This window comes from Capricornis sumatraensis, chromosome 12, assembly GCF_032405125.1.
Source record: "Capricornis sumatraensis isolate serow.1 chromosome 12, serow.2, whole genome shotgun sequence".
Classification (NCBI taxonomy): domain Eukaryota; kingdom Metazoa; phylum Chordata; class Mammalia; order Artiodactyla; family Bovidae; genus Capricornis; species Capricornis sumatraensis.
Window position 1 is genome coordinate 93644163 of NC_091080.1, and position 14644 is coordinate 93658806.

Below are 14644 nucleotides of genomic sequence, written 5' to 3' on the forward strand. Positions count from 1 at the left end.
TCCGGTAGTTGTGGAGAGATGAGAAGAACCGTGCCTCCAGAGCTGGGTCCAGACCACATGGCCGAGTGCTCGGCTGCCCTGGGTGCCCGGGAGGAGCCTCCGGCAGCGCGGCGGGTGTGAGCTCTGGGCCTGGGCAGGCGCGCGAGGGGCACGTCCACACCCCGCAGACGGCCAGCTCCGGGCCCCAGTTCCCCGCAGGCCAGACACCTGCATGTCATCCCCCAGGCTTCCGTTAGTTGGAGGAGTTTCTCTTAGAAGGCACTTGGCAAACGGGTGCCCCTGCAGTGCAGGGCGGGAGTCCGGCCTCTGAGTGCGTAGGTCAGGCTGTGTGCGTACCCAGGAAGTCGCCCACCCCGACTCCCAGGTCCGAGCCCGCGGCCTGTGGGCACACGTGCGTTTTCAGCTGCAGGGACACTCCCTTCACAGCCCCGGTGGAACATCACCCTCACTCTCGGTTGCCATGGCGATGCGAGTCCCCAAAAGTTTACCAAGTTGCCGTGTAACACACTTACGAGAACATCTCACATCTGGGGATGCCCCTACTTCCCTGGGGTTTGTTGTGGGAAGCTTCTCACTGCCCTCCCTTGGACTGGCTCCTGCTTCACGAAAAACTGACTGTGCCTCGTGGCACACGCTTGTGGCACCAGTGCACACACAGTCCACACTGGGCGGGAGGGCGAGACCCCTCCCCGTCACACTCAGCTGTGCATTGGGGACACCCCGAAGCCAGCCTCAGAAAGCAAGACACCGTGACAGCTGGGGTGGCGTTTCCCCTCCCCGTGGGGCGGCTGTGGCCCTGTGTGCTCAGTGCCCTGCCTCCGCCGGCACCAGGCGTGCAGGGTTCCAGTCTTGTTTGCACGGAGTGGCCGTGAGCCGGTGCCCTGCGCCCCGGGCCCGGGCAGCTGGTCCCGCTGTGCACGGCGCTGGTCCCCGCGGCCCCCCCGGGGTCCCGGCAGGAGCTGTGCTGGAGGGCCAGGGCCACAGGCAGGGCTCGTCAGGAAAGCCAGGAGTCACACACGCCTGTCTGTCCCCGAGTGTCTGCTGCGCTGCTAATGCCACCTGGAGAGTTCGTATTTTTATATCAGTTAGTGTAAATAAGAAAGTTGAGGAGCAGTCTTTTAGAATGAGTCGGAGCCCAGTATTCACCCGTGGGAGGGAGGAGATTATATACGTTCAGCCAAGTAGCAGATGGCTCATATGCTTCATGTCATGCAGTGAACTCAGAAGCGTGTTTTACTTCATGTCACATCAGGTGACGTCACAGCTTTCCAGATTCTCACGGTGCAGGAGTTTCTCTCTGCTCAGAGACTGTGAGTGGGTCGGGCCGGGCCTCGGTGCACGTGGGTTTTCAGGCCATGCTGTGTGCGCCTGGGTTTCTCTTGAACGCCAGATGTCATCTCTGGAACGCCAAATGGGTTGTCCTGACACTGATATTCCAAACACCAAAGTTTTCCTATTTCCCGCAATTCCTTTTTGTGCCAATTAAAGCCATTTTGACAGTGATTTTCTGTTGATTCTAAGATCACTACAGAATGACCACCTGGCTGGCTGGCTGGCTGGGTTTGTTCTGAAGTCTGGCACCATTTGCCCTTGTGACCTAGCTGGAAGTATCCGTGCCACTGGCTTGAAAGCCGTTCTCACGGGGCGTGCCACGGACAGTGTTTCCACTTTTGCGGAACTTCAGTCGTGCTGAGCCAGTACCTGTGTTTCTGCCATTCTGTAATATCTCTGTGTACAGTTAGTGTTATAACGGAAGGGGGAGGAATCTGAGCTAGAAGGTAGGTTTAAGCCATTTGCAGGCCCTTGGCCAACGGCTCAAATGGTGTTCCCATTGAACTGATGCTTGCCACAAGTCTGTAAGCTGTATCGCGTGTTTTGCATAAAACTGCCGAAACACAGGGATGTGCGTATATCGTGGTGAAGATCTTGAAAAAATCTGCGTGCTGTGCTTTCAGTCTGTGAGCGGGAGAGCCGTTCTCTGTGGGCGCCTGCCGCTCTGGACCCAGTCGGATGTGTACCTGAATGTCCATTGTACAGTACAGTATGCATACTCCTGTTTGTGGCTGCATATGGCAACGAAGTGTTTGTTTTATATTCAAAAAAAAGACGTCTGTTATGTACAGTTGAAATAAATTTTGCATTTGCTAGCCTCTGGCTTTTAATATGTGTTACATGGAGGGGGGTTGGGGTTGGGGGAGCAGAATTTGCGGTTCACTGTGATTCGGCTGTTTGCAACTAGCATCTTCCGCAGGACGGCGGGGCGGTGCTCACCTCGTACCTGCCTCGATGGCAAAGCCTGCACTTTCTTAGGTTAACAATGTTTTAGATGATGCTAGGCAACGCTTCTCGTGTTTATGTCATCTGGTTCCCTCTAATTCTTTCTTAAAGAAATTTTTGCTCACTGGGAGATTTGTATTCAGAGAGAAGAGTGCTCTCTTTCCTCCTCTCTTTTGGTGGAGTTGGGTGTGCATAAATGGAAAAAAGCGCACCCTTCCGTGCTTCCTTTCCGTAGACTAAGGGCTCAGGTTTTAGCTTCATTTGTAGAGTGCGTGTCTAGCTGACCAGGGAGGCAGGATGAGAGCAGCAGAGGCGCCTGTGGCAGGCCTGGGACCAGGCCGGGTGCACATGGTGGCCGGCTGGACGGCCTTCTCTGAGGCGGGGCCTTGTGGTTTTGTTTTGTTTTTCCCTAAGGAAAATGAATTGGAACCTTATCACAGCCAGAAATAACGGAGCGGCCTAACGGAGAGATCTTACTAAGTAGAATTTTTTAAATGGTAGCGTTTTGTTTCATGCTGAAAGTTACTTCAGTTTCTGTGAGTTACAAGAAGTCATGTGAACTGTGCTGTAAAGGTACTCCACCACTGGCCGGAGAAGCGGACACTCGCTTCTGAAAGACCCTACCCGGTCTTCAGGGTCTCCAGGCGGCCAGCCCCCAGCCCGGACCCACGTGCACGGTGCAGCCCCTGAGTTTGGAGCTGCAGGCCTTCGGGGGTGCCCCCCGGGGGTGGCCTGCCCGCCCCGTGACAGTGCCTGGGACCGAGGCCCTCTGCTTGCTGTCTGGGCAAGCCCTCTGTCCACAAGGCCGGAGGTGCTGCACCTGTCCGTGTTCTCAGACTAAGCTCCACGGCCCCCTGGGGACCTGTGACAGATGTAGGGGACAGGTTCTCAGGGGGTCTCCAGCTTCCAGGTCACCCGTCCCAGGGAGTTCACAGGTCCCCAGCGCCTGCTCCGTCCCCAGCTGAGGGCGCAGAGCGACCCCTGCTGGCGGCAGTGCTTGAGTGCTTGTCAGCCGGCAGCGGCTGGGTCTGCCCTGAGGAAAGACCCCTGTACTGAGCCACAGCAAAGCCACGCAGTGCTTGTATGTGTACTCACAGACACGTGCAGGGTTGTGTGCTGGCTCACACTCCTCAGAACGTTAGCCAGAAAGCTGCAAAATGTTCTTCTTGATGATGGAAGAAGTGTTCAGCACTCGAATTTAGGTAATGCTGAATTCAGGTTAAATGGGTATTTTTGCTGGAAATCTTAGGCACTGTGAACCTCCAGGAAGCGGCTACAGCTTTCAGCGTTTTCCACAGTGAGGTGCTGCAGAATCCCGGTGGTCTCCTGGAGACACAGAGCTCTGTGTTGAGCACAGAGCTGGGGAGACGCAGACCCTGTGTGTGCTGGCGCCTCCGTGAGCACACGCTCCTGTGTCACAGCCCCGCAGTGGAGGCTTTCAAAGTGACAGCCGTGTTTGGAGGCTCTGCTCTGGAATTCTTTTTCCAGCCTAACTAATTCAGAGAAGATTTGCTGTGATGCTTTTAAAAATACTGAACTGATCTTTGAGGAAGCTTGTTAAATCTGCTTACTTTCTAGAGCTTTGTTCTCATAGAAACAGTCGACTGACTTAGAAACTTGGCTGGAGAATATTCTATTGTTGTTTTGCTGAAAGACTTGCAATTTTTTTTCAGTTGTTTTACAAAAGTATGTTGAAACTAGGCAGCCTGAGGAGTTCTGTGCAGGCTGATGAATGGTCTTCACTTATAAGCCTCCTTGGCTCACCAGGCACATCCTCAGTGGCGTTTCTCATGTCGGCACGTTTCAGGAATCCAGCCGTCGACACTTCCTGTCCGTCACGTAGCCTTCACCTGCTCTCGCGTGCTTTCAGCGTATTTGCCAAAATGAGAACGGTGTCCTTCTTGCACGTGCAGCTCTTGGATCAGGTCTCACAGTCACCTCGCATCGTGGAGTGTGTGGTCACGATGTCATCTGGTAGAAGACACCTGTCAAAGTGGCCTCTGCAGAGGTGGTGGGTCTTTTCCTCCTCTTGCGGCTGATGGAGTTGAGGCTCTGAGCTTTGGTGTCAGGCCTGCGTTTCCCGAGGCCCGCAGCCCCAGCCCCTGCACAGCCCTGCTCCTCAGAGTGGACACCACCGCCCCCTCCGTTGCGCTTCTGTTCTGTGCATCATTTGAAGACTTCATTGCTGCAAACGCGTAACGTAAATAGGTTGCCTAGGCTTCGAAGCTAGAAGATGCAAAAATAGTTGAGAAATAAACATAGAATTTAATCTTCCTAAGGCACTTATATGAAAAAACACGTTCAGCCTGTGGTCTCATTAGCTAGTTTGGGTGAAGAAACATGTTACAGGCTGCCCGTGACTGGTCCACCCTGGTGGCCCTTGGCCTGACTGTGGCACACAGCTTCCAGGGCAGAGCAGGTAACAGTGGGGACCCCCAGGGGTGCCAGGGTCCCAGGTCACCCACCTGCTTCTGTTTACAGGGAAACCAAGTGGAGCCCTTTGCTCCCTGACGTGTGGTCCACACAGCAGAGTCCTTAGGAATACTTGTCTGTTTTCAGGGGAAATAGCACGCTGTCCCTCCTCCCAGCAGGAACATGGCCAACGCTGGTGTTGGTGTCAGAAGTTTGGGTGCCTGGCCCTTCAGATTCTTAATCCGGCGGCCTCTGTGCCTCTCAGTTGTGTTTCCCGTGTGCGTTTCCTCCCTAAGCGGTACTTCCGCACGTGGCCCAGACATCCCAGAAGTGTGTGCTGAGAAAGGCCCGGAAGACAGCGTGGCCGCGGCCCCGCATGAGGCCCCTGGAGCCGGTCATCACCATCAGCAGGACGAAGCCTTTCAGGACGTGTCCCTCTCTGGGCCCAGGGCTTGGAGGACCTGAAAAGCCTGCAGGTCGGTCGCTGTGCCAGGCCGGGTGTGAGCTGGGCGCTGCCCGCCCCCCGCGCCTCCCCCAGCCTTGGAGCTGTCGCCACAGGACCCGCGTCTCGGTGTGAGCACAAGTCACTAGTGGAGGGTCGTCTGTGAACAGCAGCTGAGAAGTTCAAGCCACAGGCAGGGGCTCGTATAGACGTGCTCCAGCACAGCAGCTCCTTCCGGCCGTGGCGCGGCTGCGAGTAGTCCCCGTGGTTACAGCACCAATGTGCTAGGACACGTAGACACCGTGCCTCGGCTGGTGTAGGAGACCGTCTGTCGGGACGTTGGCGCTGTGACGTGCTGTGCCCCCTGGGCTGGGCGGCCTCCCTCTCAGGCCAGATGCTGCTCTTCAGCTCGGCCTCCCTGTCTGCAGGACGGGGCTAGAGCCGGGCTTCGCAGACGCCCCGCATGGTGGCCAGCGGGGTCACCCGGCCCGGTGAACCAGACCCTCCTCCCTGTCGCCAGCCGCCCCGGGAGTGAAGGGGGCGCTTGGTCCCCACATCAGGAGCGTCAACAGCCGCCACAGGCCCTGTTCTTTCCGAGGAGGGTGAGCTTGTGGTGAGAGGCTGGTTGGAACCGTTAAGTCCCGTCCTGAAAGCGTGTGTTGTACCGAATGCTCCTGCCACGTGAGGATGCCCGGGGCCCTCGTCCAGTGTGACGGACCTTTGGGAAGGCGAACCGAGGGTAAAGCAGAGAAGACGAGGTCAGGTGGGCCGAAGCGCCGTCTCCGTGGTTAAAGCGTGTGCACCAAACAGCCAGGTGGATGGTATCAGCGAGAAAGCTGCATTTATCCCAGCAACCACCAGCAGGGGCTGCAGCGGGCCGCGTCCTTCCTCGGATGCATCTGACGTCATTTTCAAAACTCGGAATGGTGCACGTCAGTGCTGTGTAGCTCTTTAAAAAGGTGGTTTTCTTCCTTGCACCCGTAAATGAGGCTTAATTCTCGTTAATTTCTGAAGACCCTGTTGTGCAGTAGCGGTTTCTCTGGCCACTGTCCCGGGTAAGCTTTTGTGCTGGGTCTTGGTTAAATGACATAAATATCCCTCTAATATTGTAAACAGTGTTCCTCCTTTTGGAAAAATGTTTATATTCCAGGGACTGTAAATACAGTTTTCATAAGAGGATCAGTAATAAACTTTTTCTTAACCATGTGCTGTAACACTTTTAGCTGTTGCCCTGGAGTTAAATGTTTTAAGGACCAGTTCACTGACTTGATAAATATTGGAATATGTCTTCTGTGTGATCTGATGGTTCTTCCTAAGCTTCCTGGAATAAAATGGCACAAAATTTGATTGATTTGAATATCCCCCAGTAGTCGATTATTTCCTCCAAAATGCCCAAGTTGATATGGTCAGAATCTTCAACTTGCTACGTGTTGAAATTTTTTTTAAAAGATCGATAATCCAGATTCAGAAACTGAAGCTCAATAAATTGAAATAAAAAAAAAAAAAAAGACTACTGTTTCCTTTGCCCTGTCATGCTATGGGCTTGAAGGGAGGCTTGGCTTCAGTCTACAGAGGGGGAGGGAGTTGGTAAAGGCTACCCATCCCCATTTTATCTAGAGTATGTATTTCTTAACATACTGGAATTAACACCTGGAATTTAATATCAATAATCAAGTAGTGTTGTGTAGTCAAACTCTTTTAGCTCTGCTGTGGTGTTTACCTGTGGGTTTCTTTTTTTTTTTAAATGATGACAGGTTCACGCAAAGAATCTGCTCCGCAAGTTTTGCTTCCAGAAGAAGAGAAAATTATAGTTGAAGAGACTAAAAGTAACGGTCAGACAGTGATAGAAGAAAAGTAAGCTGTGTCTCAGTGTTTTAAAGTGTCTGTGGTGGGGGGGGGCTTCCTGGCTGAGGTCCACACCCTGTGCGTGGAATCGGGCCTTACTGGAGCTGGGCCGAGGGGGGCGGGCGCGGGGTGAAGTGGGGTGCTCGCGACCCTCGCTCACGGTGCCCCTTCTCTGTCTAGGAGTCTCGTCGACACCGTGTACGCGCTAAAAGATGAAGTTCAGGAGCTACGACAGGTGAGTTGCCATCTGTCTGTAATCGTTTTAACGGGGCCGACGAGGGAACCACGGTGGTACCTGAAGCCAGCTGTCCACGAGCACCGTGAGGCTGGAGCAGGAGCCTCCTCTCGGGGTCTGGATCTCAGCAGCAGATCAGCAGTGGGTCTGTGAACGTGAGCCGCGGGAGGCGCGTCTTCAAGGCGACTTGCTAAGCACTCTCTCCACCGCGCTGGTGTTGGGCGCCAGCAGGGGCTGTTCTCTGTCACCAGGTGCCGTGCGTGGTCCAGGTTCTTGAGAAGACCCATAAAAAAGCCAGTTAGACTGGGCTGCCTCGCCGAGCAGACTTGTGTGAGCTGCATCGTGTCGGTGGCTCCCGTGTGCGAGACGCAGCTCACGGCCGGCCTGGGCTGGATGGACGGCAGGGGACAGGCCACGCACCCAGAGCTGCCCCCTGCCGGCTGCCTGCCGCTCTGCCCGCCCAGGGGCGGTGCTGGCATCGGCCACAGTGGGGGTGACGGGGCCCCTGACTCAGCAGCCTCTGTGCCCCCTTCTTGGTGCCGTGGAGACTGTCGCAGGCATGGGGGACCGGGAGGGACGTGAGCCTTGCTTGTTCCTTTCGGTCACTCCCACTCTGCGTTTTGTCGATTCCGTGGTTCACAGTCATAAGTGAGTGCTGAGCCTGCTCCGTTTGTGGGCTGTCCCGGTGCCAGGAGCCGCCCTGCGTCTGAGACCCTCGGGGGCCCCATCAGCCGCTCCCCTGGCCGCGGTGCAGGGCGGGCTCCTTCAGCGGGGGCCCATCTCCTTGGGGAGGGGTCCCCTTTGGTGCCAATGGCGGCTAACCCCCTGCGGTCTTCTTCACCCGCAGGACAACAAGAAGATGAAGAAGTCTCTGGAGGAGGAGCAGAGAGCCCGCAGAGACCTGGAGAAGCTGGTGAGGAAGGTTCTCAAGAACATGAATGACCCTGCTTGGGACGAGACGAACCTCTGAGGGGCGTCCTGGTGCCCTGTTAAGACCGGTTCTGAGACTGAGCCGGAGCCCCGCAACCCCCGCCCCTGACGCTCAGGCTGCTGGCGGGGCCGTGCGTGGAGACTGCAGCCGGGCGGCCGTGAGCTCCAGGCCGAGCCCAGACCGCGTCCCCCCACACCCAGTAGCTCGTCCCGCAGCGAGCACAGTGGCGGCGTCTGGACTCGCGGGCTCCGCGTGAACGCCTGTCAGTGTCCTGTGGACGTTCCCTGGAAATGCCCCGCTCTGAACGCACACGGAGGGGCTTCCGTCTGGGCTGGCTGCTGGGCTGCAGTCCGTTTGCACTCACCTCTCTGCTCCCGTGCCCTGGGGCTCAAGCTCACTGCTCGTGGGGACCGGAGGCTGCAGACCCACAGGTGTCTCTGGGGGTGCTTGCTGTGCTGAGGCTCTCCAGAAACACCGCCCGCAGTGTCTGCCTGCGGGGCCTGTAGACCGCAGGGGCCCCGTCTACGCCCCCAGGCTCCCGGTCGAGCAGGGTCGCAGTCTGTGTGCAGCACTGGGCTGAATCTGGGGCCTCGCCTCGGCCCCGAACCCGAGAACCATGTCTGCTGCCCCCGGGCCCCGTGACAGCTGGGCGCACGCCCACCCCTGTGAGCACGTGCATGGCAGAGGGTGCCTGGCTGGGGCTGGCCTGGTAACTCGGCCAGGTGCACCGTCCCATCCTCCCAGAAGGAGCAGCTCCCTGAAGCCTGTAAATAAAGTGTGTTATTTATTGCACGTCGCTGCAGCCCGTGAGGATGCGCTGCCGGGCGCAGGTGGCCTCTGCATGAGGCCGCTCTGACCCGAACACCTGCCATCCCGTCGGGTGCACGGGCAGGCCTTCCGTGTTTGCTGAGGAGGCAGCGTCTGCACTGTTTCTGCACGAATCAAGCAGTAGAACACGCCCGAGACTCCCCAAGAAGGGGGTGTCGAGATTAGGCCCCCACCCCACGCTGGATCCAGCTGGCCAGGGCCCATAGGAGGGGGCCTGTCCTCAGGCCCGGAGCCCCGCCCAGGGTCCAGCCAGTTCACGGGACCTGCTCCTCCGCCTTGCTCTTCTGAAGAGGTCATTTGTGAAGTGAGACGAACTTGTAGAGGACAAGTGTCGTGTCCTTAAAAGCCCAAACTCCAGCCCCTGGATCAGGGGTGTCTCGGAAATGCCTGCGTGGCATCAGATGTGACTGTGACCTGCGCTCCTCTGTCTGCATCGGCTGGACGCCCCTGAGCTGGAGCAGCTGCTGGTCTGGGTGCCCGTGGCCCCGCCCTCAGCCTCCCCTGCTCCGGGGCGGCCGGGGGGGTGGGGAGGGGGCAGGGGGGAGGGTGTCTGGGGCCTCAAAGGCCTTGACCTTGTAACGAGAACTGCCGACTTCTTGTGTTTAGTGTTTTATTTTCTTCGTTAGTGGCAGGGCTGGGAAGATGGCCCTTGGAGTGTTTGGTGAGCCCCGTTTTCACAGGAGGCCCTTTGGTGAGGCATGAGACCTTGTAGTGGGAAATAGCCAATCGCGTGCTGAAGTTTGCTGTCGCGCGCAAATTCTAACTCAGGAACCGCATCCTCGCCTGACTCTCCAGCACTCTGTGGTGGGCAGTGCTGCCCGCACCCTGACAGGGTGTCTGCAGAGCCTGCCTTAACTGCTGACTTGAGCATCGAGGGGCGCACGTGTGTTCTCAACCCTCCTCCCGACGGGTGGCCATTGACATGCTTGTGTGACGCATCCTTCCCGGGTCCCAGGGTTTTTCCTGAGCTTTCGAGGGAGCAGAGACGATGCATCTGAGCGGTTCTTCCTACAGACCTGCACTGTTGTCAGTGGAGGGGATGTCAGGAAGGGGCCGTCTGCCTGTTGGAGTCGCCTCTGCCTCACTTTCCACGGACGAGGAGACGGAGCCACGTCCTCGCCCGGGCGGGAGGGGACGCACTGGAGCCGTCGCGGAGGCGTGCTCTGCAGCAGGTTGAGCCGTCGTCGCGAACTCCCCACGGGCCCCCGGTGCCTGCGCCCGTGTTTCCGTAGGACGCGCCGGGGCCCCTTTCACAGCTGTGCTGGTGCTCCGCGAACGCCCCCCTGGTGTCCTGGTCTCGACTCCTCACGCTCTGTTGTAATTATCATTAAACTGACTATTTTTCTTATGTTACAAACATGTCACTTTATTGTTTGTGATTTTTTTTTTTTTTTGGCATATGTGTGTGTTACCTTTATCCTTCTGAATTTTTTTTTTTTTTTCTGTATTTTAAAATTCTGGTGTGAATTTTTGATGCTGGAAAATATCACATTTATGTTTAAAATCGAGAGTTTGGGGATATTTGGAGATAAGTTAGGAAACAAAGCTTGAGAGAAGGGCTTCCCAGGTGGCAGTGGGGTAGAGAGCCTGCCTTCCAACACGAGACGTAGGAGAGGCAGGCTCCATCTGCAGGTCGGGAAGACCCCCTGGAGGAGGGCACGGCAACCCACTCCAGTGCTCTTGCCTGGAGAATCCCAGGGACAGGGGAGCCTGGCGGGCTCCGGTCCATGGGGTCACAGAGTCGGACACGACTGAGTCGATTTAGCACGCATGAAAAATGAGAACAAGTCTGGGGGAAGGAAAGGCTGCCGTCTGGGGGCCAAAGGCTCTCACCCCAGGAGGTCCAGGTCAACCCCGTGTGGGGCTTGGTGGAGGGCAGATGCCGTTCCCTGGACCCCGTGGGCCCCTCAGAGTTGCGTGGCAGGAGGAGGTGGCCTCGCCCTTCCCTCCACTCCGTCCTGGTGGAGGCAGGTGTTTGGGGAGCAACCAGGCCAGGTGGGGGGCAGCGTTCCCAGGACATCCACCCCTCTTCCCCGGAGCTTCCGCCACAGAGGACGGAGCTGACGGCATGGTCAGGGTCGCAGCCTGGGGCTCCGTGTTCAGGACGTGTTCCGTCAGATGGCCCGGGTGCCCCTGTCATCGTCTCTGGGTCAGACCGTAGGGAGGCACGTGGCGGTACGTCTGCCCTTTGGAAGGCTTCCTCGAGTGCAGGTGGTGCCAACACGCCTCTGGCTCAGTTTTAAAATTTTTTTATTTGGCCACACCATGCTGTGTGTGGGCACTTAGTTCCTTGACCAGGGATTGGACCTGGTTACTGTCCCGCAAAACGGATGACAGCCCTGGTTTCCTGAGGCCGCTGTGGCAGGGGTGGTGAACTGGGTGGGCTCTGATAGCAGAGCCTCATCTCGGGGTCCTGAGGCCTGAAGCCAGGAGCCCACGTGTTGGCGGCCTGTCCCTCTGGAGGCCCTGGCCCTGGGGGTCCCCTCCCAGCCCCCATGGTGGCACGTCCCGGGGCCTCGGGCTTAGCCTCTGTTGGCGTGTGTCTGTTTGTCCACCCTGGGCCCTTCCCCCGTGGTTCTGCTTCCTCTCCCTGGAGGAACGCCTGTCACATTGGGTTAGACTTCAAACCGATGGCGTCTGCAGAGGCCCAGCTTCACTTGGGGACGTGTGCATGGGTACTCGGGGTCAGGACTGGAACGGACTTTCCGGGAGATACCGTTAGACCTGTCCCGGGGGGATTGTGGACTCAGCTCCAGTGCTGGCCTGTCCCCCTGCTGGCCTGGGGCACCTCCCCTCGCAGAGGCCACTTGCGTGTGGCTAGGTTCCCAGCTAACCACCGTCCCCTCCCTGGCACTGACTGGGGAGGAGCGTCTTTTGTTTGAGAGAAGCCAGGGCGGCTCCCACGGTTCCCATGGGAAGACCTCTGGGTCCAGGACAGACCGCGTCTTCTCGGCTAAAATCGCATCACAAGGGAAAAGGCTCGGCCAATAACAGGAGATGCCAGCCCAGGTCCCTGTGAGCTCCCCATGGGCCCCTGCAGGCCAGCTTGGCTGGTCAGCAAAGTAGGCAACAGACCCTGAGCTCCCTGGGCGCAGAGGGGATGGTCCGTCTGCTCTTTTTGGGTCCTGCCAGCGCCGTGATGACCTGGGCCCCCGCCCCACCCACCCGAGCCAGCACTTCAGCCCTGCCCTGGGGGTCTGTCCTGAGCGCCCTCACCTCCCCGGCTTCCCTGTGCTGACCCAGCCCTCGCACGGCCGCACGCGACCTTTCGCACGGCCGCACGCGACCTTTCGCACGGCCGCACGCGACCTTTCGCACGGCCGCACGCGACCTTCCTCACTGCTTCCCTGGAAGCTGGTCCATCGATGGACGTGAACCCGCCGCATGGTGGTGTGAAGTCAGTTCCCAGGAGGGTGCCTGGCTGCCAACACTCCTGGCAGCAACGTGAACTGGGGCGGCCGTTCTGGGGACAGCCTGGCTGCTCCTCAGAAGCTGAGCCTGGAGCCACTGCCTGACCCAGGGAGGCCGTGGCTGAGGCTGTGTCCGAGGGAGGTGGGAACCCATGTGCACACAAAACCCGTACGTGGACGTCCGCAGTGGTGTTACAGGTGGTGGCCAAAGAAGTGGGACAGCCCAGACATCCGTCGGGACGGACGGGTCAGCAGAACGTCCGCCGCGTGGAGGGCTGTCCTGGAGCCGTGAAGGGGGTTGGTCTGGCACCCGGGCCCCCCGGATGCATCCTGAACACAGCAGGCGGGAGACACCAGACTGAGGTCTACGTGTGGTGAGATTCCACGGACAGGACATGTCCAGAGGTGAATTCGGGCTCGGGGTGGCTTAGAGACCCCTCTGTGCCGGGAGCCAGCGTGAGGAATCCCGCCCGTGGCAACGGTCATGAGGAGGGAAGCCCGACAAAGTGCAAAGGCGTGGTCTGGCTTCAGGGGTTCCCCGAGTTTTCCTGAGCATGTACCCCCAAAACCAGAGTCGGCCTGATTTTATTGTACTGTGCTTTTCCACTCTTCCGACACTCTGGAAAAACCTACCTCAGGGCTTCAGTCTTCTGCATTTGAAAGGAATGTTTCAGTTCAAACCCCCTCTGATGGCTCTCTAACTTGCCTAACAGGTTCCCCCGGACTTTTTACAACTTGTGAATTGTTTACAGCTCCTCAACCGCCAGAGGCACAAAGCTTAAAGCATCTTAAAGATACAGAGCCTTTTCTAAAAAGCTAAAAATCATATTGGTGATGGGTTTTCACTGTTGACTCAATGACTGCTGCCAGGCCTCCATATTCTTTATCTTTTAGGCGCCTGGGAGGATGTTAATCAATGTAATTGGGGTATAGAAAAAGGAATATAATAGTTTTGATATTAACACTAGACTTTTGAGTTAATTACTTTTCTTCGTTATAAATCACTGTACTCCTTTTGCTTGTTATAAATTGTATCTTTGCTCTGTAATAAGAATGTAACCTTATTTAGTGCTTTCTGAGAGTGGCACCAGACTTTGGGAAGAACAACATAAATAAGTCTTCTGGTTGACAAACCCTTATCAGAAAAAAAGGCTGTAAAATGCTAATTGGCTCTCTGGCCGGAAGATGATGTAAATCACCTAAGACTTGTGTATACAACTAGGTATGCAGAGAGAAAGCCTGGTTTTGCTAAGAGTCAGGGCTGCTGATGCTGCCTAATCTTATATTATCCATTGATGTCTATGTACAAAAAAAGGTATGAAAGGCCTTCCTAGACAACAGAGGCCGGGCCAGTCGCTGGACTGGTTTCCCCCGTGTCTCCTCTTTACTCTATTTTCTGGCTGAATTCCCATCTGGGGCGTGGAGGCTCGCCATGTCTACTTACTTGCCCCGGCTTCTAAGATCCACACGAGAGGCAGCCCAAGGCGGGGCACCCCCCGCTATTCAAGAGGACGCCGGTGGCCTACCGTAGATGGTGCAAGCTCCTTGTCTGAAACTTTATTGGCTTTCCACATAAACCAAGTTATTCAGCCTCTTTTCTCCACTTAATTTTCCTACTACACTATTTCTTCCTAATCTAATCTTATATTTCTAATTAAATAAGTTTTTCCTCGCCCACACCGTCCCCACTTCGAATTACCCTGGATCCACTGGGGCTGGACCCCAGCACCTCTGGGAGGGTGGGGGTGTCTGCTCACAGTGCTGGGGGTCTCCCTGGGCTGATGGCGGGCTGTGGACCCTGGACCATACACTCCAGACAGCTGAGCTACACCCAGTGGACGGCAGCGCGGCCCCGGGCGCTGCTGGACAGAGGGGACTGCCTGGCCCCGGGCGCCGCTGGACGCCCGCCTGACCCTCCGAGCCCCTGGACGTGGGCTCATTACGGGGCACCCAGCACGGGACAGTCCCATGCCTGTGTATCATCACCTTGTTTTCAGGTGAGGAAACCGGGGCGAGAGAGGCTGGGTCCCGTGGTCAGGGGGCGGGGGAGCAAAGCCTCTTCATCTCGCAGGAGCAGGGGCGAGCTCGGTGCCCCGCCAAGCGCTGGTCAAGGTGGCCCTGCCCCAGAGGCCCTGAGCCGGCCCCAGCCGACTGCCTGCCTGCTCCCCTCCCCGGGGCTCCCCGCCACATCCGGCTCTGACCTCCAGTGACCTCAGCTTCCTTGGACTCAGCACCTGCTCCCCGCGGGCCGCGGCTCCCAGCGC

General features: G+C 57.2%; 1 protein-coding gene across 3 annotated transcripts in view; it reads left to right on the forward strand.

Moving 5' to 3' along the window:
- Positions 1 to 10293, forward strand: part of ARHGEF7 (Rho guanine nucleotide exchange factor 7) — a 101040-nt gene extending 90747 nt beyond the window's left edge. For all 3 annotated transcript variants that reach the window (XM_068984521.1, XM_068984522.1, XM_068984526.1), the window contains 3 exons: positions 6886 to 6985; positions 7157 to 7211; positions 8059 to 10293. In XM_068984521.1, coding sequence (XP_068840622.1) covers positions 6886 to 6985; positions 7157 to 7211; positions 8059 to 8181 — 278 coding nt within the window. In that variant the 3' untranslated portion in view covers positions 8182 to 10293. The remainder of the gene's footprint in view (positions 1 to 6885; positions 6986 to 7156; positions 7212 to 8058) is intronic.
- The last annotated feature ends 4351 nt before the right edge of the window (positions 10294 to 14644 follow it).